Source organism: Candoia aspera, chromosome 3, assembly GCF_035149785.1.
Source record: "Candoia aspera isolate rCanAsp1 chromosome 3, rCanAsp1.hap2, whole genome shotgun sequence".
In the NCBI taxonomy this organism is placed as follows: domain Eukaryota; kingdom Metazoa; phylum Chordata; class Lepidosauria; order Squamata; family Boidae; genus Candoia; species Candoia aspera.
Window position 1 is genome coordinate 1,255,732 of NC_086155.1, and position 25,148 is coordinate 1,280,879.

At 52.8% G+C, this 25,148-nt stretch overlaps 1 protein-coding gene across 2 annotated transcripts in view; it reads left to right on the forward strand.

Moving 5' to 3' along the window:
- The first annotated feature begins 13,302 nt into the window (after positions 1-13,302).
- VSTM2L (V-set and transmembrane domain containing 2 like) overlaps positions 13,303-25,148 on the forward strand; it is a 50,430-nt gene continuing 38,584 nt past the window's right edge. For both annotated transcript variants that reach the window (XM_063296854.1, XM_063296856.1), the window contains exon 1: positions 13,303-13,586. In XM_063296854.1, coding sequence (XP_063152924.1) covers positions 13,475-13,586 — 112 coding nt within the window. In that variant the 5' untranslated portion in view covers positions 13,303-13,474. The remainder of the gene's footprint in view (positions 13,587-25,148) is intronic.

Here is a 25,148-nt window from a genome sequence, read left to right on the forward strand (position 1 = left end):
GGTGCTCCAGGACCAGGAAGTGAACAGACGAGTAGTCATCACGGAGGGTCAAGCTAGATGATCCCCGAGGTCTGTCCCAACTCTCCAATTCTCTGATTCGGTGATTTTAGCTTTCCCTGGAGGCGAGTGGCCAGGGCAGAGCATCTATGGATGAGCAGAGGGCAGTGTTTCTCAGCCTTGGGAACTTGAAGACATGTGGACTTCAAGTCCCAGAATTCCCCAGCCAGCATGGCTGGCTGGGGAATTCTGGGAGTTGAAATTCAGCCATCTTTACGTTCCTAAGTTTGAGAAACACTGGCATAGGGTGTTGGCTATTGCTGAATCCCCAGGTGGCTGGCCCAGGAGGGCAGGAAGAAGCAGGCCGTGCTCAAGCGGGAGAGCCCCAAGGCTTCGGTTCCTTGGCCTGTCCTCGGTGTGGAGATGGCTCCCTTTGGTCCGCAATCAACTGGGCCATGTCAGGGACTGCCTGCCAAGTAAGGCAACTCCTGGATAATATGCTAAGCGCCTGGAGGGCCGAGAGGTACAGCTGTGCCGTGGTGAAGTCTCACAGCACCTGGGTAGATTTGGTCCCAGGCAGGGGAGGGTCGTTGGGCTGAGCACGTCTGCAGGTCCTGCGCTCCTGCTCAGAAGGGCCCAGAGCACCCGTCCTGGGGGAAGGTCTTCAGTCTTTCCCTGCAGATTTCAAAGGAGATTAAACCCAGCAGAATTCACCACCCCGCCCGTTCCCCACCCCACCCCACCCCCCATACTTGCCATTGGCCTAACATACCCAGCACGTGTAAATGGTTGGGCTGCGGGGCACAGGCTGCGAGAGGACTGCCTGTGTGAACCAGGCAGCTTGAAGGACCCCCTCCTCGGTGTGAAACTTCCTGAAGAGTGACTGCAGGCAGAGTCGGTGCCAGACCTTGGATCTTGCTGCCCAACAGATGCCTCTCTCCTGATTTTCTTCCAGACCAGCGTTTCTCAACTTTGGCAACTTTAAGCTGTGTGGACTTCAACTCCCAGAATTCCCCAGCCAGCTTTCTTGGCTTGGGAATTCTGGGAGTTGAAGTCCACGCAGCTAAAAGTTGCCAAAGTTGAGAAACGCTGGTCTAGACCATCTTTAAAGTCTTTTCCACTTTCCTTTAAAGAGGATGGGCAATTTAGTTCAGTGTTGCCTGGGTATATTTTATTTTATTTTATTTTATTATTTTATTTTATTTTATTTTATTTTATTTTATTTTATTTTATTTTATTTTATTTTATTTTATTTTATTTTATTTTATTTTATTTTATATTTTATTTTATTTTATTTTATTATTTTATTTATTTTATTATTTTATTTTATTTTATTTTATTTATTATTTGGATGTTATTGATTCTGTGCAATCTCCTTGCTCTGCTCCATTTTATGCTGCTCTCCTGGCATCAATGTGGCATCAGTCTTGTATAAGTCACTCCTGGACTTTGATTTGGATTTTGCTTTGCAATGGGGTGTCCATGTTTCTAAAACAAGCAGATAAACAATGGGAAGCCCGGAGGGGCAACACGAAGAAGCGGCTGGGAGGACCCCGCCGGGCTCTGCTCCCTGTTCCCTGGCAGGGCAGGGGGGAAGGGTGTGCCCTGCCTGCAGGAGAGCAAAGGTGTTGGTGTCCCTCTGGCGCCTGGTCCCGGTCTTGCCCCATGGCCTGCGGGGGGTGATCCTCTGAGATGGCGATTCCTCTTCAGCCCTGCCCAGCCCCGGTCCTGACTGCCTCCAGCACTGCCCGTGACCTACCATTATGTATCCCATCCCTTCCTTGTAAGGAGGGGCTGGGCAGTGGTTTGCAGAGATTCCCTCTGCAGTTTCATTTACCTGCTGCTCTTCTTGCCCGATCAATCTACCAGTCTACCATCTATCAATCATCTCTCTCTCTGTCTCTCTCTCTCTCTCTCTCCTCCTACCTCCAATCTCTTTCTCTGTCTCTCATCATCTTGAGACTGGGGACCTGCAAAGGAGGCAGCCCAGAACTGCAGAGCGCTTGCCAGAAAGGGGATGGCCAGAAGGAACTGGGTTGGTGACAAGTCCTCAGAAGAGGAGCTCCTTCAGATGAGTTCAGGATGAAAGGCATGGAAGGGCGTCTGTTGGTGAAGAAGACAACAATGCAAACAGGTCACAAGGAGCAGGAAGAACTTCTCAACTCTTGGTTTGGTCTGGCCCTCAACAAGAAAGGTGGTGTCCCAGCAGGAAACCATGAAGGAGAAGATGCAGAGCAGAAATGAAGGCAGACAGTTGCCAACTGGCAGGAGGCCACTCCTCCATTCTCATTTGCTTTGCTCAGAGCCCAGTTCCAGGCACAGCCCTCAGAGGGGCACCCGAGAATCTGGGACGTGTTCCGAGAAGGGCGGTGAAGATGATGAGGGACCTAGGAACCAAATCCTAAGAAGAGAGAGCAAAGGAGTTCCTGGGTTTTGCCACTGTCCTCTCTTGCGCTCAAGTGCAGGACACAGAAGAATGGATTTAGGTCTCAGGAGCACAGACTGGGATTCAGCGTTGAGAAATTCGTCCTAACAGCAACAGCAGTTGGTGGTGCAAACCACGACTTAGAGGGGGGTGGGGGTGGGGTGGGACACCTCCATTGAGGGTGGTCATGCAGGGGCTGGACAGCTGCCACCCGTCTGGGGTGCTTCACGTCAGGTCCCTGCACTGGGGAGGCCGGGTGGGGGACCAGATGCCTAAATGATGCCTTCCGACTCAGGATGGTGGGGCTCCATTTTCAGGGGAGAGAGGAAAAGGAGAGCCCCCAGCCCCGGGCCTCCTTTCTCCAACAGCCACCTGCCGAAGACACCAACCGGATTTGCATAGATTATTGCTCCTTGCTGGTGCAGACGAGGTAGCAGCGAAGCCTTCAAGCCTCATATTAGAGACTATTAAGCTTTGATTTTATTGTATTCTCTTATGAAGGGGAACTCAGCAAAGCGCTGATTTGCAATGCATTTCCCACACTTTGTGCAGGGACAAATTCCTCTCCCTCAATATGTTGCATAATGTATGCAAACAGCCTTGGCAAGTGCAGCATTTATGGGTTCACACCATTTATATTTCATGGGTGACATTCTTACATTTTTATTTTCCCCTATTAACAGAAAGAGATTAGAGCACTTAACCAGAAAATCAGGGAGAGGAATGAATGCATTTTAATAACACCAAGTGCATGTTCTAAATAGGGAAACAGGAAGGAAATGGGTTTAGGGATTTATCTGACCTTTATAAAATCCACGTCCTTGCCATTGTGAATATATCACTGCCCGGGAAATTCCGGTGGGAGAGAACCAAGCAGCAGGACACATGGAACTCCTCATATAAACTGGAATTACGTGCTATGGAAGATCTGCTTGATCTTATCCCCCTCAAAAAGTCTGGGGTATTTAAAGGGGTGGCTTTCTGTCTCCAATCCAGAGCTTCCCAGATGTGCCGGACCAAACTCCCAGCGTTCCCAGACAGCACTACCAGGATGAAGGGGATATCAGCTGGGAAAGGCCAAATTAGACAAATTCAGGACCTCCTGGAGATTTATTCATTTATCCAATTTATACGGCCACCCATATCAACAAGTGACTAGGGCGGCGAACAGAGTTAAAAATGGAATAAAAACAACTATAAACATTACAAAAGTTAAAATAGGCAGCGGCCGAGCAACATCAACCCAAGTCACTAGCATAACCGAGGAGCGGGTCCCTGCACACCCTCGGCTAGCCACGATTAGCTATGATCTGCACCCTCATTTAGCTACAATCTGCAAAGCACAGTCTTGAAACTATGGGGTTGTGAAACCCAAAAATGTGCACAAGAGTTGAACTGCCGCTTTGCTTTCAGGATCAGGATGCAAACAGTAAGAACAAAACAGCTCCCACGGCCCATCTGTAGCAAGCAATGCTGACACCCCCCTGCTCTTGGCCGGTTGCAACTTGGAAAGTTTTCTGGGACCTGGCAGGCCCTGTCACTTGGTTTGCTGGTGGGCGTCTTTCTTCTCCCTGTTCATCTGAAGGCCACGGGGCCGCGTGGAGATGGTGGCTGCTTTACCAGCAGAGTCGTGGAGGAGCTGTGCTAGTGCTTGAGTGGGCTTCTTCTACCCAGATGAAGACTGGCTCGCCCGCCGCGATTCGTACAGTCATTCCTGTCCTAAGCACCGATGGGTGTCCCTGTCCCCGGTGGACGTCTTTTTCTGCCAGCACAGTCAGCCTTGTCCTCTTGCCATCAAGGGGGCATCCCTTTGCAGTCTGGCTGGCCGTGAATACGTGAAGACAATTCACCTCTAGCCGTAGTAAATCTGTGGCTTATTTAATCAAATGTCCTTGTGGGAAATTGCAGGTTGACCTAGCCACTTGGGCCCTTGAAAGACTCCAAAGGGGATGCAGAAGCAACTTCTTCCTTTCAAGGTCAGGCTTCCTCCTTTCTGCATTTTGTGGAAGGCAACAATGAAAACCACTAATGATCTTTCATTCTGGGTGATGGAAAAGAAATTGTCCCCTGCTGTGAGATTTATTATCTGGAAGAGCAATGCCTCTCTCTGCAACTTCTCCCATGCAGCTCAGAGGGTACTTTGGCAACAAAATTAAATGCAGACCCTGATTTAATAAGCAACCTCATTCACCTTGGATTGGTTAACAGCACCCTCAATTTGGTTGAAAGTGTGTCTCCAAATCTTTCTTTCAGAATCTGCCACTACAGATCAACATATGTGCAATTTTTCCCCCATTTGTTCAAATTTCAGGGAATTGATAGAAATAGCAAACCATCGTAAGATGATGGAATCTGACCAGTTTCAAATTGAGAGGCAAGGAGGATTTTGTGACAGGCTCCTTTAAAGGTTGACTTAAAAAAAGAATATCTGATAAGATTATTTCTTGACGCTGTTGGATAAAGAGTGTAGGCTACATGCTCCATCAACCCTGTATGTTTGTGAACAAGGGTTATGAGTGAGACGTGGAGCTTGTAAGAAGCGGAAGCTAAGACAATGTCGTAGGAGCTACCAGATCGGAAGTCTGGGACACGGCAGGCTTTGCAGAGACGTTGACATTCAATGGGAGGAGAACACATCAACCGGGGCATCCACAGGGCACGTCAAAAAAGTGAAGATAGTAGCCAAAGCCTTGCCATCTTGACTTTCTTTTCACCCCACCTCCCTGCAGCTGCCCTGTAGGACCTATCTCAGTCACCCCATGCTGTTGGCTGGGTTCATACAACCCACTTAACCAGGTCAGTGAACAACCTGGTAGATGCGTTCACAGAATGTGCAAACCTTGTGTAGGTTGCTGTAAACCTTGATTAGGTTAATTGTTTGTTTGTTTGTTTGTTTGTGAGACTTATCCCAGCCTCAGTGCTTGAATGGACTCTAGGTGGTTTACAGATGCTCACATTAAGAAACCAACAATAGTTACTAATACAAAATTAGTACATTAAAGACGCATATTACTTTAGATGATTAAAACCAATATTGGTGCTGAGGACCCCAGAATCCACCCCCAAACACTCTCCAGAAGATTCAGGTTCTACCAGGTTCTGAAAGACTGTGAGAATGGGGGCTATCATTGCCCTGGGGTGGGGGGACACTTCGCTCCAGAAGATCCCACCTGCTGCCATCTGGATTGCACTCAGCAAGCTGTACAGCAACCGCTTGATTAGTTTATGTCCAGCGAATTGTGCAGACCCAAAAAATGAGTTAATTCAGTAACTTGGTTAAGCCCGTTGAAGCCAACCAACCGATCTGTGGAGCGATCTCATTATTTTTAAGTGCCCCTCGTGTGGTGGTTCCTCTCTCCCTCCCAGCACCAGCCACAGCTCCTGAGCCCCCCAGGCCTGGCTTGCTTTCCTTCTGCCACCACGTGAACCCGTCAAAGTCTGTTCCTGCTGGGGCTGTTTCATTTGATATCCATCTTTGCTAAATAAGTAACTCATAAGTGATGCCTTTTGCATCTGGCAGCAGGAAAGAGGCAGCGGCAATTAGCTATAACTATTTCATTTTAGTCAAGCGTCCCATTATAATTTGCATTTCACCTTTTAATTGCAGTTGTGGAGGAGACAGGAGCCGGCTGCCTCCCGGTTGCCGTGAGTGAAATATGCCTAGGTTATAAAAAGCGAACGTCGAGGGGGACCGACCCCGAATACTTTCAGCACAAGATTTTATTTATTGATAGAAAAGCTAATCTGGCTTCAGCATCCAGGCCTACCCTCACCAACTTCTTCTTCATCCGGAGTTGGGTGAATCCCTTCTGCTGGGCTGGGGGGTCCATCTCATGGGGATGGAGGGCAGAAACATCATGCCAATGATGGGGAAGGCGGGGAGGCCACTGACATCAAGTGATTGCTGGGTGGAAGCTCAGCTCGGACTGAGGCTCCTCTCCTAGCCGTCAGTTAATTAAATTTAGATGGCCACCCACCTCCTTCAGCAAAGGATCGTTACCTTGTCATGGTGCTGGAGCTTGAGCACCTCAATGATGCCATGAGCTAAACCGTGAAGGGCCACCCAATACGGGAAGGTCATGACAGAGAGGTCAGACTAAATGCGATCCCTGGGGAAGGTAATGGCAACCCACCCCAGTATCCTTGCCGTGAAAACTAAATGGATCAGTACAACCAGAGACATGTCGGTATACCATCGGAAGATGAGACCCCCAGGTCGGAAGCTGGTCAAAATGCTACTGGGGAGGAACAGAGGATGAGCTCAACTAGCCCCAGATGTGATGACGCAGCTAGCTCAAAGCCGAAAGGACGGCTAGCGGCTGATGGTGCTGGTGGTGAATGGCAAATCCGATGTTCTAAGGATCAACACACCATTGGAACCTGGAATGTAAGATCTATGAGCCAGGGCAAATTGGATGTGGTTATTGGTGAGATGTCCAGATTAAAGATAGACATTTTGGGCGTCAGTGAACTGAAATGGACTGGAATGGGCCACTTCACATCAAATGACCACCAGATCTACTACTGTGGACAAGAGGACCACAGAAGAAATGGAGTAGCCTTCATAATTAATAGTCAAGTGGCTAAAGCAGTGCTTGGATACAATCCAAAAAACGACAGAATGATCTCAATTTGAATTCAGGGCAAGCCATCTAACATCAAGTGATCCAAATATACGCCCCAACCACAGATGCTGAAGAAGCTGAAGTAGAGCAGTTCTCTGATGATCTGCAGCACCTACTGGACAACACGCCTAAAAGAGATGTTATTTTCATCACAGGAGACTGGAATGCTAAGGTGGGCAGTCAGATGACACCTGGAATTACAGGTAAGCATGGCCTGGGAGAACAAAACGAAGCAGGACATAGGCTGATAGAATTTTGCCAAGACAACTCACTCTGCATAACAAACACTCTCTTCCAACAACCTAAGAGACGGCTTTATACATGGACTTCCCCAGATGGACAACACTGAAATCAGATTCATACATCCTTTGCAGCCAAAGGTGGCGGACATCCATTCAGTCGGTAAAAACAAGACCTGGAGCTGACTGTAGTTCCGATCATGAACTTCTTATTGCACAATTTAGGATCAGACTAAAGAGATTAGGGAAGACCCACAGATCAGCTAGATATGAGCTCACTCATATTCCTAAGGAATATGCAGTGGAGGTGAAGAATAGATTTAAGGGACTGGACTTAGTAGATAGGGTCCCGGAAGAACTATGGACAGAAGTTCGCAATGTTGTTCTGGAGGCGGCAACAAAATACATCCCAAAGAAAGAGAAAACCAAGAAGGCAAAATGGCTGTCTGCTGAGACACTAGAAGTAGCCCAAGAAAGAAGGAAAGCAAAAGGCAACAGTGATAGGGGGAGATATGCCCAATTAAATGCAAAATTCCAGAGGTTAGCCAGAAGAGATAAGGAATTATTTTTAAACAAACAATGCGTGGAAGTGGAAGAAGACAATAGAATAGGAAGGACAAGAGACCTCTTCCAGAAAATTAGAAACATCGGAGGCAAATTCCAGGCCAAAATGGGTATGACCAAAAACAAAGATGGCAAGGACCTAACAGAAGAAGAAGAGATCAAGAAAAGGTGGCAAGAATATACGGAAGACCTGTATAGGAAGGATAACAATATCGGGGATAGCTTTGACAGTGTGGTCAGTGAGCTAGAGCCAGACATCCTGAAGAGTGAGGTTGAGTGGGCCTTAAGAAGCATTGCTAATAACAAGGCAGCAGGAGAAGACGGCATCCCAGCTGAACTGTTCAAAATCTTGCAAGATGATGCTGTCAAGGTAATGCATGCTATATGCCAGCAAATTTGGAAAACACAAGAATGGCCATCAGACTGGAAAAAATCAACTTACATCCCAATACCAAAAAAGGGAAACACTAAAGAATGTTCAAACTATTGAACAGTGGCACTCATCTCACATGCCAGTAAGGTAATGCTCAAGATCCTGCAAGGTAGACTTCAGCAGTTCATGGAGCGAGAATTGCCAGATGTACAAGCTGGGTTTAGAAAGGGCAGAGGAACTAGGGACAAATTGCCAATATCCGATGGATAATGGAAAAGGCCAGGGAGTTTCAGAAAAACATCTATTTCTGTTTTATTGACTATTCTAAAGCCTTTGACTGTGTGGACCACAACAAATTGTGGCAAGTTCTTAGTGGTATGGGGATACCAAGTCATCTTGTCTGCCTCCTGAAGAATCTGTATAACGACCAAGTAGCAACAGTAAGGACAGACCATGGAACAACGGACTGGTTTAAGATTGGGAAAGGAGTACGGCAGGGCTGTATACTCTCACCCTACCTATTCAACTTGTATGCAGAACACATCATGCGACAAGCTGGGCTTGAGGAATCCAAAGCTGGAGTTAAAATCGCTGGAAGAAACATTAACAATCTCAGATATGCAGATGATACCACTTTGATGGCTGAAAGCGAAGAGGAACTGAAGAGCCTTATGATGAAGGTGAAAGAAGAAAGTGCAAAAGCTGGCTTGCAGCTAAACCTCAAAAAACCCAAGATTATGGCAACCAGCTTGATTGATAACTGGCAAATAGAGGGAGAAAATGTAGAAGCAGTGAAAGACTTTGTATTCCTAGGTGCAAAGATTACTGCAGATGCTGACTGCAGTCAGGAAATCAGAAGACGCTTAATCCTTGGGAGAAGAGCAATGACCAATCTCGATAAAATAGTTAAGAGCAGAGACATCACACTGACAACAAAGGTCCGCATAGTTAAAGCAATGGTGTTCCCCGTAGTAACATATGGCTGCGAGAGCTGGACCATAAGGAAGGCCGAGCGAAGGAAGATCGATGCTTTGGAACTGTGGTGTTGGAGGAAAATCCTGAGAGCGCCTTGGACTGCAAGAAGATCAGACCAGTCCATCCTCCAGGAAATAAAGCCAGACTGCTCACTTGAGGGAATGATATTCAAGGCAAAACTGAAATACTTTGGCCACACAATGAGAAGACAGGACACCCTGGAGAAGATGCTGATGCTGGGGAGAGTGGAGGGCAAAAGGAAGAGGGGCCGACCAAGGGCAAGGTGGATGGATGACATTCTAGAGGTGACGGACTCATCCCTGGGGGAGCTGGGGGTGTCGACGACCGACAGGAAGCTCTGGCATGGGCTGGTCCATGAAGTCACGAAGAGTTGGAAGCGACAAACGAATAAACAACAACACCCACCTCAAGTACATGACTCTGGGTGACTAATAATATTAACCATAGTAAAATACATATACAAAACAGATAAAACACGCAGCAGCCAAGAGAGATTATCCAACACCAGTCTGCACAACCAGGAAATGGGCCATGGGCCCCAGGCCCAAGCCTGAGCACAGCGCCAAGTCTTCAAGGCCTTGTGGAAGGCCAGCCAGGATGGGGCCAATCTCGCCTCGGGGCCGCAGGCTGTCCTCCTGGGCCCTGTCAGCCGACGCTCCTTAGCCAACGGGGCCCGACGCGTGGCCTTCCTGCCGGATTGGATAGGGCAGGTAGAAACAACCCCACAGTCCTCTCTTGCAAGGGCTGTCCCATCCCTGTGTGGTTTCATGCCCAGGACAAGGGAATGGCGGGCAGGACTCTAAGGGCCATCCCGCCTTCCCATTCTCAGCAGTACCAGGATGGCAGCCAGGCAGAGGCAAGGCCATCCAGTGCTCTCCAGTTTCCCCTCAGGAACCCTCCAACTCAGTGCTGCAGTGAGGGAGAGGCCAGCTTCTTGTCAGTTCCTTGATCACCCACGATCCTGGCTTGCAAAGGATCCTCCCTTGATTCTTGTTATTGCCCAGAGTTGGGGTGCCCTGCAGAGAGCGTCTTCCACGAGCTTAGCTTATCTTTCCCTCCTAGGGGCAAAGCTTTGACCCCACCACTGGGGCCACCGTCTTGATCTCTTTGACCACACCCTGAGGACACCCCTGACCGGGGAAGTGAAAATTCCTCAGATCGGTGTGTGCCATCTTGCCCCACCAGCAGGCACTGAGGACATGACTGGCTTTGCTGTTTTTGAGGTTGTTCCAAAGCGGCTCCCCGACATGATGCTGCTTTGAACTCAGTAAAACTGAGTAAATGAACTTGGGGCAGGTAGCACAGGTTGGCATAAGAGGAAATGAAAAAAATGCTCACCCTAAGGAGCAGCCCCCTTTCTGCGCCCCCTGCTGCTTCCACAGTGCACCAGATGACGCATCCCGAGGAGCAGCGTAACAAGGCACAGTTGTGGGACACAGCCCATGTGCCGCCTCTGCCTGTGGACCAGCAGGGAGTCACCTGGCAACGAGATGGGGGTGGGCTTCCTGGCTTTCAGGAAACGTTTTCCAAGAAGGCTTTGGACGCCTGATCTGAAGAGGAGAGAAGATGCCTGTCACCAGCGGGGCCTTGAAGAAGCCACGTGCCTTCTGCCTGTGCTGGGAGATCGCTCGGTGCTCTGCCCTGCGTGGAGCTTTGGCAAGCCTGCGAAATGCTGGCCTGAGCCAGGGGAAGCACCACCACTTCTATTTAAAAAGAAGGTCTATGTTTTGGAACTGACCAGTTTATCTGGAGAAGCCAATGTGAGGCTGGTGCCCAGAGATCTGCCTCTTGCCCCGCTCTGCCCGTGGTTAAGAGCGGCTATGTTCAAGTCAGTCTGCCATGAATCTGCGCTAGGCAGAGTCACTCCCCTCTTCCTCCGAGGTTGGCAGTGATGGATGAGTGAAAGGGAGCCATTAAGGCATTCCACATACAGCCCCAACCACACAGTGAATGATTTCCAATGCCGGCTTTAATTTATATTTTAAATGAAATTTGCTATTGATTCTGGATTAAAAGAACAAATCTTAGAGCAGTTACGACTGACAGCACTATGAGGGAAGCCACGCGGTGGGATGTGGCACTTTTCTAGGGCATGGGAAAAACCAGCCCTGAAATGCAAGGTGGGGGGATGGTCGATCCTGGGTCTTCTTTTTTTAATTCTTTTTTTAAATTATTTATTTTCTATCCTGCCTTTATAATTTATTTATTTATTTTTATAAATAACTCAAGGCAGTGAACATGCCAAATACTCCTTCCTCCTCCTATTTTCCCCACAACAACCCTGTGAGGTGGGCTGGGCTGAAAGAGAGGGCATGGCCCAAGGTCACCCAGCCAGCTTTCATTCCTAAGGTGGGACTAGAACTCACAGCCTCCTGGTCTCTAGCCCACTGCCTTAACCACTAGACCAAACTGGCTCTCTTGTCTTCTCTTCCTCCTTCCAAATTAACTTCTGGAGGGCCAACACTGGTGTGTGTGTGTGTGTCTTTCTTACCCAGACTGAATAATTGGGAGCTGCCCCTCTTTCGTGCCCTGGTGGAGACAGATGTGCAGAAGCTGGGCACCTGTAAGTGGCAAAAGGACAGAAAATGTCCAGAGCAAGGACCCCTTATCTTAGCATCCTCCTTGCTGACCAGCCAGAGCTCTCCAAGGCTTTTCTCCAGCCTGGCTGGGGTTCAGGATTGAGGTGTGACTCTTTGGAGTGCAAAACACCCACGAGAAAGTTGACAAGCAGCACCCCCAGCACTGGGCCTGCCCCTCTCCGTGGGGTGGGTTGTCCTCACAGCTCTCCCGAAGACCGGCCTGTTGGCTGTTCCGGGCCAAGCCGTCTTGGGGCTGGCAGGGTGACTCTTCAGCCACAGAGTCACCCCGCCAGCCCCAAGTTGGTCGGGTTGGGGCAGAGACACCTAGATTCTGCAGCCCGCCAGAGAAACCCCGCCGAATGGAGAGGGACCTTGGGCTCTCCCTCCCGCTCAGGCAGAAGAGTGTGGCTTGGGATGAATTGGGCTACAAGTGTGAGCTTCTGGAGAAAAGGCGAAGTACATTTTAACAGCAGCAGCTCCCTGGGCTAGAGGGCGGCGAAGTTTGCCCTTCACTCTCGGCCCTTCCCACGCCGCATGGCCGCCCTGCCCGGCGGGAACCTCCTCCTTCCTCGGGCCCATCTTGGCTTAGGCGTTGGGGGGGCTTCAGGTGAAGTGAATCTGAGGAAGCCGCTTCGTTCTGTCACGCGTTCAGCAGCCGCCGTGGGAATACAGCCAGCCTCTCCCGGGGCGAGCGCCGAGCGGCGCCTTGGTCCTCGAGCGACCGCCGGGCGCTGTCCGGAGGCGAGGTGCTGAACGCGCGAGTCCATCCTGGGCGCCGCCGGGGAGGCCGCGGCTGTTGGTCTCTCGGGGCGACGCGGGAGGCCGAGGCTAAGGAGACCCAGGCCCGCCCGCCGCTCTGCCCATCCCTGGGGCGGCAGGGCGTCCGCAGGCAGAGGCGCTTCGCTCAAAGGCTGCCCAGGCGCAAGCAGCGACACCGCGGGGTTGGAGCGCGGCGCAGCTCGCCCCGGTTCAGTGAGGCTCAAGGCCGGGCGCGCGCCCAGAAAAGAGAGGGGCGCCCTCGGGCTGGGGCAGAAGCCGGGCCGTGGCCAGCAGAGCCGGGCTCCCTCGCTTGCCTGGCCCTCAGGAGGGACTGCGGTCCGGTGGTGGAAAAGGCGGCGACCGCGGCTGGCCCGAAGAAGGAAGGTAGCCACCGCACCCCCTCCCCGCCTTGCTGGAAAGGCGGGGAGCCCAGATTCAGCCAACCCCCTTCGCAGACTGAAACCCCCCCCGACCCCCAAAAAGGAAAAAGAAAGGAGGGGAGTTTCTGCCTGCCTGCTCAATCCCGGGCTGTGCGCGCCCGCTCCCCCCCGCTCCCCTCAGTTCCCCCCCCCCCCGTCCCCAGGGCAGGCAGTCCCACCCCGCCCGCCGGGGCTTTAAAAGGGTCCCTTCGGAGAAACTTTGGCGATCAATCAAGCCCTGCTTCGGATCCCTCCGCCGGCGCACAGGAGAGCGAGCGAACGGGCGCGCGCGCGCGGGGGAGCGCGAGAGATAGTGGCAGCCGCGGCACGGCGGCGCCCTCCGCCGTAAGGAAGAGTCCCGCAGTCTCGGGCTGGCGAACGGAGGAACAGGCAGCAGGGTGAAGCCAGGCGGCAGCGGCGGAGCGGGCTGGGGAGACGGGCGGCAGCGGCTCTGCTCGGCGCCCCCCGGATGTGAGAGGCGACAGCCAGAGGAGCAGGATGGGGGGCGCCTTCGGCCTGACCCTGGCGCTCTGCCACTCGCTGGGGCTCTACCTGCAGCTCGGCGCCTCTTCGCGACCCCCGCAGTGGGAGAACCAGATCTCGGGCAACGGTGAGTGGCGGGGGGAGGGGGGGCTGAGAAAGAAAGGGGCGGGTCGCCCCCAGGAGCGCCAGCGGATCATTCGCTCGGCCGGCTGTCACGGGGGGCCCAGGTCCCCGTTTCCAGGGGCCCGGCCCTCCCCCGTCTGGGGGTTCTTTCTTGGGGCACGTCTAGGCCCTCCCAGCCCTGGGGGAGGTTTCGCGACGGCGATCTGCGGCGCCCCGTGGCGGGGCTAGGGTGGGTTGAGCTGCCGGCGGCTCCCGGCGGGCGGGGTGTGTGTGTGCCGAGGGGCCGCGGGGGACGGCTCGGCCTGGCGCGCGACCGGGTGCCTCGTCGGGGGCAGCGCACTGTCGGCTCCGGCAGGCGGCCCGGGCGGTCGCTTGAGCTGGCCCGGCGCGCGGGGTCTCCAGCTGCTGCCGAGAAGGAGGCCGGCTGGCTCGGGCCAGGCCGGGCGTGCGGCCGGGGAGGGTGCGGGCCATGTTGCCCGGGTGCAGCGGGGTCGGGGGAAGCGCTTCCCCTTCGCTCGCTTTGGCTTCGGGAGCGGCCGGGGGCTGCGCGGGCCACTTGCCAGCCGGCTCCTTTCAGGCGGAGTTTGCAGGGCGGGCGGGAGCGAGGCTGCTACCGGGGAGCGGCGAAGCGACCCTCCCTCGCTCTTCCGCACCGCCTCGGGGCCGGCAGCCCCGGCTCCGGGATCCTGCCCGGAGGGGCTGGGCGTGACCGCCCCAGCTTTCCGGCAGCCCCCTCCCTCCCTCCCTCCCTCCCTCCCTCTCTCCTTCCCACTCTCTCCGGGCTTCTGAATAGCTCTTCTCCTCCCTGAGGCGGGGGCGGGGGCTCCTTCCCATTTTCGGGTCTCCCAGGCGAGGCGAGGCCCCTTTGATGCCGGCTTCAGGGCTGACGGCTCTGGCCGGGAGCCGTTTGACCTCTTCCGTCTTCCCCGGCTTCAAGACGCACCTGGAGCCGGTGGCGCGGGTACAGCGGTGGGGCTTCGCCAACAAAGAGCCCCCGCCCCGCTTCCCTCCTTGCCCTCAGGAGCCTCCGGGCTGCCAGGGAGCCCCTTGGAGAGGGAAGGTGGCATTTGGTGACCTCGGTGGGCAAAGCCTCCTCGCTGGTCCTTCTCAGACGCGCTTCCAAAACTGGGCTGGACTTTCTCCTTCTCCTGTGCGAGAATTTGAGTCACCCATGCCTATTTTTCTGGCTCTGGGACAGACAGGTGGAAATGGAGGACTAAATAGTTCACTGATGAGAAGGGGAAGGCTAGACTAAAACGGGTGCACAGAATCGATGGGGGGGGGTGTCTGTGTCTCTGTCTGTGTCTGTCTGTGTGCACATACGCACATACAGGCATCCTCTTCCTCCCGCATCCCTCGTGGCTTTCTCCTGCCTCTGCCCCTGGCATGAATGCCGCCTTCTGGCAAAGAAGGAAGACGGGAGTTGGACTGGCAGCTGGTGGGTCCCTTAGTGCCCCCCCCCAGGGGCCAGGGCTGCTCCAGAAGCTTCTGATGCCAAGGAGAGAGAGCAGAAGGCCAGACCCACCGCTTCTCTCTGGCTGTGGAGTGGCAAATTAAAGGGGGAGGAGAGGGCATTCTTGTGCTCTTCCCAAGGCCAAGGCTTTCCTGGGGCTCATCCAGTACCCTTCCACCCTTCAGCCAACCCAGAGACCCCTTCTGAGGGCCTGGTTTCTCTGGGAGGGTGAGTCCTGCCTGGAACCGATGAGAGCTCGGAGGTTGCAGTGCACTCATCTGAGCGTGGTCCTGCAGCGCTCGGCTTGCTCAGTCACAACAGCACCATTTATCCATGAGGCCAAGAAGCAGGGAGTAGTTGGGTTGTCTGTCTTAAGCTGTTTGCTTATTTGTGTTGGGAAGGTAAATGCCAATTCGCGAAGAGTGGTGCCTACTGGAAACTGATGCCAGTGGAGGTTCAGCACTTTGGTGCTTAATCCTTTCATTGTTTGCTGGTCCTTGTTCCTCCTTGCCCAGTGAGGCAGTGAGGCGGAGGGTGCAAGGGAAGAGGAATTATGGAGGCAGAACGGAGACTGGCTGTGGTTCCAACCGATCGATCCCTTTGGTCCATCGTCCACAACCTTAGCAGGCCTCAAGTGAAAGTCTCTGCCAGATGTTGAAGCGACTTGACTTTTTCTGACCATGGATGGGCTTGGGAGAGAACAGTCTGGGACAGAATCCTATAATCTGGCAGGGGGGACATTCTACATTGGCTGGATTCACAGAGTAGGTATGTTCACGTAGGGTGCCATTCCCAAACCAACCAACCAACCCTTTGATAGCTTTAGGGGATGGCCCGGATCTTGCGGCATGCGAAAAGAAGAACAGCCTCTGCACAGTGAACCATCAGCAATCCAAGTTCTGTAGTTCAGAAGCCTGATCTCTTGCGTGAGCCTGGCTTGGGGCCAAGAAGGGTCATGAGCAACGCAGCAGGTCCTGAGCCCAATGCATGCCAAAGAAGAATGAGACCAAGACAGTGGGCAGGCGGGTGGGAAGGGAGAGGTGAGGGGCCCCACAAGAGAGGTGGTGGGCAAGGGAAAGGAGCAGAGCAGCTTGGCAGACCCTGCTTTCAAAGACTGATCCCCCCAAACCTATGGCAGATAGACCAAGGAAAATTTCAGGGATATCAGTGCACTAAATGTCTTTCTGGGGAGGGGGAAGATATTGGGGACCCCTGTCTTTGCAAGGGACTCATGTTACTGGAGTCCAGTCCACTGCAGGTGGGTTCTCTGTTGAGCCGCGGGTTCTGGGAAGGGAGTGTTGTGGCAGCACTAGGAATGGGCACCCGCTAAGGTTAACTGTAAAGTGTGAAGTGCCATTGTGACTGCAGAGTCTCCATCATTTTCTGCCAAAGCAGTTCTGGAACTGAGACGGTGATGCCAGATGGGTGCCTGTCTGTAAAGACGATTATTATATAGTAGGCGGAAAGGTGGTTTGAATTCGGCAGGCCCTTTCCCAGGGGTACATCCTAGGACAGACTGTGATGGGAAACGAGCTGCTGTGCCAAGCAGAAAGCGTACTCCCCCCAGGTGGCATTTAAAAGGGCAGGCCCTTCCCAAACCGAAAGACGCTAAGACTGAGAGCCCTCTCCAGCCCCCCCACCTCAGTCCACAGCCTCCAGGGGGCTGAACTATTGAGATCAACGCAACTAAGCGTTGGGGACTTGCAGTGGGGAGACGCAGGGGTGGGCCCTTTCCCCTGTCCTCCCAGGGAGGTAGGGGAGCAGAAGCAGCTCCCGCCTCGATCCCTGCTCTGGAGTAGCACCGTCACAGGTGCTCAGAGAGCAAATGGCTCTTTCAGACGTTGGAGAGAGGGAGCTCAACGCCACCTCAGCTCCAGATTCCGAGGGCTTCGGATGGAGCCCCGACATGCCCTCGCCAGGCAGTGACAGGAACCCTCCACTTTGATCACGGTGGGGAGCACTGGCGCTCTGAACCGGGGCACAGAGACAAGTGCAGCGTGCTCTACCCCACGGGGACAGGAGCTCCAGCTGAGTCTGCCTTCCCTGGGGAAAGGCCACCCACCAGTGGAGGATGCTGTGCGGCTGCCACTTTCTGCCTTTATTTGTTTTGCAGCTGTGCTGAGGACACCTCAAGGTGTTGTCTAAAGATGCCCAGTCTGGGCGATGTGCCTGACACAGCTGAATCCATTTCACAAAATGAACCTGAAGAGTCTACATCTCCATCTATATCCATATCATCTATATCCATATCCATATCCATATCCATATCCATATCTATATCTATATATACCCATATGGAAAATAGAATAAGGAAAGGCACAGAATTCCAGATGAAACAATAGGATGGATCTACAGTAATTTAGCATGTTATCTACTAGAGTAAAACCTTGGGCTTCAGGATATATTCATTGTAGAGAAAGTGGATATGTAAGGAAGTTTCCAACAGGAACAGAAGCCAAATTTTAATGAAAATCTTAATAGAAAATTTTCTTTTTTCTCCCACTGTGAGATACCTTCCATTTCTGATGTCAAGTCATCTATTCAACAAGTCAACCCATCAGGCCAGGACTCCCCGCTCCCCAGTAGCCCTCTCTGCTCTCGCAGAGAACTCAAGCAACGCCAGTTGCATTTATCACCTTGGATGCTCTTCTGCTCTTGATAGATCAGTCTTTATTCAGGGATTTTTAAGGAGGGGCCTGTCTTTCTGAGGGTCCAGCTGCCACTCCGAATCCTTGCCTCCTTGAAATCTAAGGCGTTTGCTCAGCTTTGGGTTTGTCTTCTGGGTTTCAGTGCCTGGACTGGCCACGCAGTGCAGTCTGGAGTGGGAAGAAGGCCAGAGCAAGACGATTACCTGTTGTTGCCCCCCCAGCTGCTCAGCCATGTCCTTGAAATCAGCAAGGGTTAAGTGAATCAGGCGCATCTCCTTGGCGATCAAGAAAGTCAAGATGGCAGCCGTGACAATGTGAACAAAGCTCTGCTTGGCTTTCTACCAGATCCTACAGACACCTCTGGGGACAACGGAAGGGTAACCTACCTTTTTACAGGGGGGAGTAAGTGGAGGGTGCTCCCCTGGCAATGCCCATTGGGTATTCATTCATTCCTGCTAATCCTGCAAATAATCAGTGAAGTGCAAGAACATGAAGGATCCCCTTTTATTTCAGGCCCAGTCTTGTTTTCTGAAAGGAGGACCACCGCTGGCAGAAGCAGGGAAGGATGAAGATGTTATAGGCAGGACCTTGCCCATGACATCCCTCCTTAGCTCACATTGCCAGCTATAGCCTTCCAGGGTGCCCTGCTAATCACACCCAGAACTTCTGATGAGATCTGTGGACAGGCAATCAAAGCTGCTTGTCCCGGCTGAGGTAGAGGACAGTTTGCTCGGTGTGACCTGTGCCCCCTTTCCCAGCCAGGACTGGTTCCTAGAGCTTGAAGAGTCCTTGGAAGGTCCTACTGGACGCCGGAAGTCCAGAGTTGGCCATTTGCTGCCAGGCGGCTCTTCAGCCTCTGCTCCAAGACTCCCATGTAGCAGAGTTCCTCTTCCTTCTCGGCCATTCATCCTGTTCGCTGGCGACTCTGCACTGTTCCTGTTCAGCCAAACAGCCATCCTTCTGTAACCTAATCCTCCTGGATCCAGCCCAAATGCTGGGGTCTGCCCTCCCCTGTTCCTCAGGCTTCTCTCCTTCAGGTTGAAGGAATGGCACCCATTCCTTTATTAGTCTGACTCCATATTGGCAAAAGAATGGAGTGGAGTTCTGGAACTCTTTTTTTTTTTTAATTACTATTTTAACCCATCTCTTGGCCCGTGGACGTAAGTGTGAGGTTATGACTGGACAGCAGGCATAGCTGCTTTCGACGAAGTTAGCATTCTGCCCCCACAAAGTGGTCAGATGCGCTCACAAGGATGTATTTGCTCTTGCGGTCAGCTTTGCGCTGGAACAGCAAGCTCTCTCCGGAGGGACGTGCACAGCCGAGGGTGTCATATTTTGGGGGGAAACGGTTTCCCTCTCAGAAGCTGTGACGGTCTTGCTGGGTAGCATTCTCAGCATTTGTCCACACAGTAGGATGAGTGTGCCTCTGTGTGTGGGTGTGTGTGTGGGTGTGCACGCATGTGCAAGACAAGACATGGAGAATATGGGGGTGGGCAGAATCCCCCCCTCTACCTTCTCTATATTCCTGCTTCCGCTAGGAACAGTGCGTCCCTCTTTGTCTTCAAGAGCAGTGAGTAATTATGGCATTCTTCTCTGGAGGTCTATTCTTAGCTTTTCAAAGGAACACCAGAGTTGCCAACATCTCAAGTTCCCAGGGACTCCTGTGCTTTTCCGATAGTCAGAGGGAGAGACAGGTTTACATGATGCAACTTTCCCCAGAAATGTAGCCCCTTTTACAAAACTGCCTGAACACCCCCCCCCCCGTTTTTTTAGCAGCAAAAAAGGCTGTGCATTCAGTCTGGGAGGGGTGTCTCTCGTTTGCAGCCTCAACAATATAGTTTGCTGTATTTTTAAACAGAATTTAATATATTATTATTATTATTATTATTATTATTATTATTATTATTATTATTATTATTATGAGAAGCACTGTTAATAACAGAAGATTGTAGATTTATAAGGCCAGGTGGTCCCATGACGGTCACTGCCAGGGACTCTGCAGCCGGGGCAGGGTGTGTCTGTGTGTGTGTGTGTGTGTGTCGAAGAATCACGAGGGTAGCTGCGACTGCATGTCAAAGCCCCACCCCTTTTCCTGTGTGCTGTGTGCACAACTCTTGTGAAAATAGGGTGGAGCTTTGGTCACAGGGACAGCTGCGCTCCTTGCCCCTCTGTGGACAGCCCTGGTCACCCCCACCGATGGCTGCCCTGCTCCAACTCGCGCCAGCTGGGCCCGCCCTTGGGCCAGAAAGCAGCAGCCCGGACAGGCTGACTGCACCTTGGCGCAGAGGCTCCACCGGTTGCTGGCAGGGGTCCAGGAGCCTTCAGTGTCTGCGAGAGCCCCTGCGCTGGGTGGAACCTGCCCATCCGGCGAGTCCAGCACGGAGGGATCCCTGACGGCCCCAGCCACGAGGGAGAATCACTGGCAGGGGTGGGGGAGCCTCCTTGGTGATGGCCCCTGCTCTAGAACAGGGGAGATCCAGACAGCCCCTTCTCTCTCCGCATCTAGGGGTTGGGGGTCTGCGTCCCCGGAGGGCACTGGAGGAGAGGCAAGGATCTGTTACAGTTCCTAAAACACGGCTGTAGCTGAGCTGATGGGTCTTCTGCCTTTTTGCTGTATTTTCTGCTTTCACCTTCAGTCCCATGCCACTGCTCCAAGTTGTCAGACTGGCGTGGCATAAAAGCCGGTGCGATACTTTGGTGCGCATGTCTGTGTTGATTTCTGGCAAGGGCCTGGACCGGTCCCTGCCGTTTTCTTGGCAGCATCTTCAGAAGTGGTTTGCCCTGCCCCTTCTCCCTCAGGCAGAGGGGGGGGAGGGGCCAGCCCCCCCCTGGCTTCGTGGCGAAGGTGGGACTGACACCCCCAGTCTCCTGGCTCCTAGCCTGGAGCCTTCCAGCATTAGATATTGACTACTGAAATAAATTTAGAGGGGAGGCTCCACCGTGGCCCCCTCTCCCTTCTCCACCTGTTCATACACCCTTTTCACAGCTGTTTCCTCCTCTCTCCCCACCCTCAACCTGCCGCTGCTGCTGCTTCAGCTCTGGGTGTGAACTTGGGGCTCCTCCGTTGGTGGATCCCAGCTAATCTGGGGTCCTATCGTTAGCCTGGATGAGGTCAGGCCAGCAGACAGCCAATCACCTCTGGCCCCGCAATGATGTCATTGCCCCTAAGAGTTCCTCGGGTGGCTGGGGAGGCAGGAAGCCCCCTTTCCCCTTCAGGCCGCTCCGTGTCCAGGGGCTGAGCTGGGGTTGGCCGTGATCCGGCTGTGCGCACGGGTACCACCAACCGGAGGGGCATCCAGGTATTGTTCCGGCTAATCAACTAGCATCGGCTTGGTTGCCTTGGCAATAGGGATATTTTTCCTCTTTTCCAAACATCCCTAAATGGGTTTTACGCTTCCAAAGGAAGGTGTAAATGGCTGCTGAGAGGCTCGGAGTATTTGCTGTGTGGTGGAGGTGTTTGCAAGTTCCCTGTTTTGGGTCAGGACTCATCTTTTCATTTGGCGGCTTCTCAAAGGAATTTTAAGTGGGAAATGCTGATTAAAATGCAAGATGTCTGATTCAATCAATAAGCGAATCATCACTTGGGGATGGAATGGCAAGATACTTGGGCCTTTGGCGTCCAAGAGAAACTGGGCCGGGAGCATCCTGGACGGTGTCAAGAAGGGCAGGATGGTGGCCACAGCCCTTAATAGAAGCGCCTGAGAAGGGCTGGGCTTCATGCCCCCCCAGGGGGCTGGCTGGATCTCCAGGCTCCCCCTTCCTTGGAAAGTTGCCCCGGGCGGGTTCCGATCATCGTTCTCTAATGCTAACACCCAAACTCATAACGGAAGGGCGAAGCGATGCATTTTCTGCTGCATGCTCAGCCCCATCGCCTGGCCCGGGGCGTTCTCTCCTCTTCTCTACAGCCCCGCGCAAGGGTTCCGAGCGACAGGCCGGTGGGCGTTGCTCCTGGCCTGCCTTTGAGGGCTGAGGCTGCTGGAGGGGAACGTGGCTCAGAGCCAGGCGCAGAGGCCACAACCGGAGCTTTGAGAAGCTTGCAAGCCAGGCAACCTTCCGCAGCCTGGCCTGCTGGACTACGGCCACTGACCGGGGATGATGGAAGTTGCAGCACGATCCTCTGAGACACCGCACTGGGGAAGGTTGCCTTGGAAAAAGATGGGCGCCCCCTGGTGGCCCCTTGTGCATTTGCAACCTCATTAAGGAACGGTTTATTTGATTGACTTAGCTGTCCATCTCACCCTTGCCACGATGCTTCTACAAGTGGCCTGAGGCAGACAATGCCTGGGATTCCAACCCCCACAAGTATAAGCCTGCCTAGTTTTACTGGATGATGGGCATTCTAGTCCAAAGCAAGTGGGGCCACCGGCCCACTGCTGACTCTTCTGCTGTGCTGTGCCACATTATTTTCTCCTCTCTCCGAGGAGCTCCTCAGCAGGGCAAGACCAGCATGGCTTGAAGCCACTACCTTCTTTACCCACAAGCCTGCTTTAGGGGAACCGCTGGCTGTGGGAACAGGACAGAGTCCAGTCCTCCTGGCTGCACCCTGACCTGAGCCCTGGCCATTCCTCCCCTCCCAGAAATGCAAATGGCCCCCTTGAATGGCTCCCTCCCAAAATAGGGAGCAGGCACAAGGGGGTCCCAATATGCAGTTAGATCAGCTCAGGTGGGCAAGGCTCTGCAGGGAGTTGCAAGTGGCCAGATTCCCACTTAACTCGGTTCCTCTGCGAGAGGATGGTCCCTGAAGTGGCTTCTTCTGGTCTTGTGCTAACCAGCAGTGCAAATCTGAGATAATTCTGCCACTAATACAGCAGCAACAGGGCCAGGGAACCTCTCAGCAACGGTCCCCCACTCTTGGCACTCGGCACGTTCGCCATGGCTGCCGAGGCCGGTCCTTTCACTGGAAAAGGGCACCTGCATAATCGCTGGAGGGTATCAGCTCATCAGCTCAAAGGCCTCTCCTGTTTCACAAAGGCAGGGCGATAGTGGCCAGATGGTGGGTGGGGAGATCTGCAGCCCCGCTTGCTGCTGGCCAGGGACCAGTGGGGGCTTCGGAGTGGGGGAGGCAAGGGAGCCCTTCCAGAAATGAAGGGGGCGAGCCTCTCCAGCCACAAGAAGCCAGACCCACCGCTGCTTAGAAACACTGCCCATTCAGATGCCCTAAAAAAGAAGAACCTTATGCCACAGCAGTACAGGCAGCTAATCCCATCTAGACTGGTGTTGATATTTGTGCCTCGTCCTAGCACTCTCTCACAACCCCCTATTGTCTAGCAAAATTGTGTACATTGTGTGAAAAATGGATGCCCATTTTGGGTTTGCGTTGCATCAGTCTGTGCCTCTCATTGCTCCGAACAGTGGCATCCCTGAAAAACTAGGTCTGCATCAGCATTGCAATGCAGCAGTGTTTTTCCAACTTGGCTGCTTTAAGCTGTGTGGACTTCGACTCCCAGAATTCCCCAGCCAGCACAGGGAATTGGCTGGCTGGGGAATTCTGGGAGTTGAAGTCCACACAGCTTAAAGCAGCCAAGTTGGAAAAACACTGCAATACAGTATAGAAATTATGCACGTGCTGATCATCCTCATGACCTTCAATGGAATCTGGACCACTTTGGGGAAAAAATTGAGGGCATGCGCCTCACTTCCCCAGCAACTTCCCAGTTCAGGGGAATGAACAGCACTCCCACGAAGGCCATATTCCAGTTCCTTTTTTATTGCATGCCTCTCCTGCATTACAGTGCTTCAAAAGGTACAGCCAGTGCAAGAATCAGTTTGAATGCTTGGCCAGGAAAGCTGCTTCTGGAGAAACACACCTGACACTCAGGTGTTTCTTGGCACTTTCACAGAAAATTGTGAAGCCACCCTTACCTTCTTGGCATCATCCAGCATCCCAGTCCTGCCCCCCACCCCCCGCAGTCCAAATGGTCCCAAACTCTCTTCTGGCACATTGCAGTTCAGAGCTCATACGCTGAAATAATTGGAACAGTTAATTGGTGTCTCTATTGCAATCTGTAAACAATTCTGCAGCATGACTAAGGACGGAGATGAAGGATGAAGCTTGGAGAAATGATGTGCCTGTGTCTCGTGGCTGAAAACGTCTGATGGCAGTCGGGGGCATTTGTCCTCCCTGCTCCCTGGAAGTAATCTGAGAAGAGTTAGGGTTAGGGGAGGGGTCAGCTTGCCAGCCTTTGAACAATTGGTCCCCAGCTAGAAGCAGAGACAGCCATCTTGTCACGGTGTGGTGGAACAGATTGCCACAACCCACTTAACCAAGTCACAGACATCCTGCAAAGGCTCTCTTCTGCTGGCCGGAAGACTGGGAGGGGATGCCCCTTGAGACCCACATTGTCTGTGTCAAAATCAAGCTTTCCTCCAGTGTTCCTTGTTGCATGGTGTAAAAGGGGAGCTGGAGCAGCAACCAAACTTTGGGGGGGGGCATTTTTCTAGTTTCCGATATAAGCTGCTGCGCTTTCTGTAACTAGCACAAGCCTTGTCCACCCCATAGGCTGAGCATTTATTCGGCTTCAGACTGGAAGCAGCTGCTTCGCAAATGCACCAGAGGCCCTCGACTGTGGCTGCAAAAACCCCAGACTCGGTCCTCTAAAAGAAAATGGAGGGCTGGGGAGATCCCTTTGCGCACCTTTGCCAGGGGCCTGAGCTGCCGAAGGGGAGAAGAACACAGCTGCCGTTGGGTTTGACCTAAAGGCTTGTTCTCAACAAGGCTTTGGTTTTCATTCACTACAAGTCCCGTTTTTAGCCTCGTCAGAGTCTCTTGCTCAGCTTTTGCCGCACAGTCCACTCTCTGAAAGGATGGGTGATGCTTTAGGGCAGTGTTTCTCAACCTTGGCTACTTGAAGATGGGTGGACTTCAACTCCCAGAATTCTGAGAGTTGAAGTCCACATATCTTAAAGTTGCTAAGTTTGAGAAACACTTCTTTAGGGCATGGTAAACGTTGTGAGGTTTGGCTACAATTCTTTCGTCACCTTGGGACATCAGAGAGGATTTGAGAAAAGGTTGTGAAGGGGTCATACCTACAAAGTGAGTGTCCAGTTCATGCTTCTCCAACCCCAAGGGCCACCAAGGAGATCCCCTTCTTTTGCTGCTCAGGTCCATCTCCCCGTGTCCCAGGGCCCAGAAGGCATGATGCTTGCCCTCTCTTCTCTTGCCTTCAAAGGGGTGTCCTTGTGGCCATCCAGAACGAAAGTCTTTTGTTTGGGCACTTTGGAGAAGAAGCTAAAGGAGGTGGTTTCTAGCCCAAATTGCCCTGGGGTCCCTGGTGGGGGGCAGAATCCAAGGCACATGCCCTTCTCTGACACACGCACCTCCTTTGGTATGCTTTCTCCCCCCTCCCTCCCACCCCTTCTTTGCACACCTGGAATCTTTGACTTTTTTACTAGCAAGTCATGACAGCAGTGGGAGAAAATAACAGAACAAAATAGAGCAGAGATAAATGCAAAGTTACTCACCTGA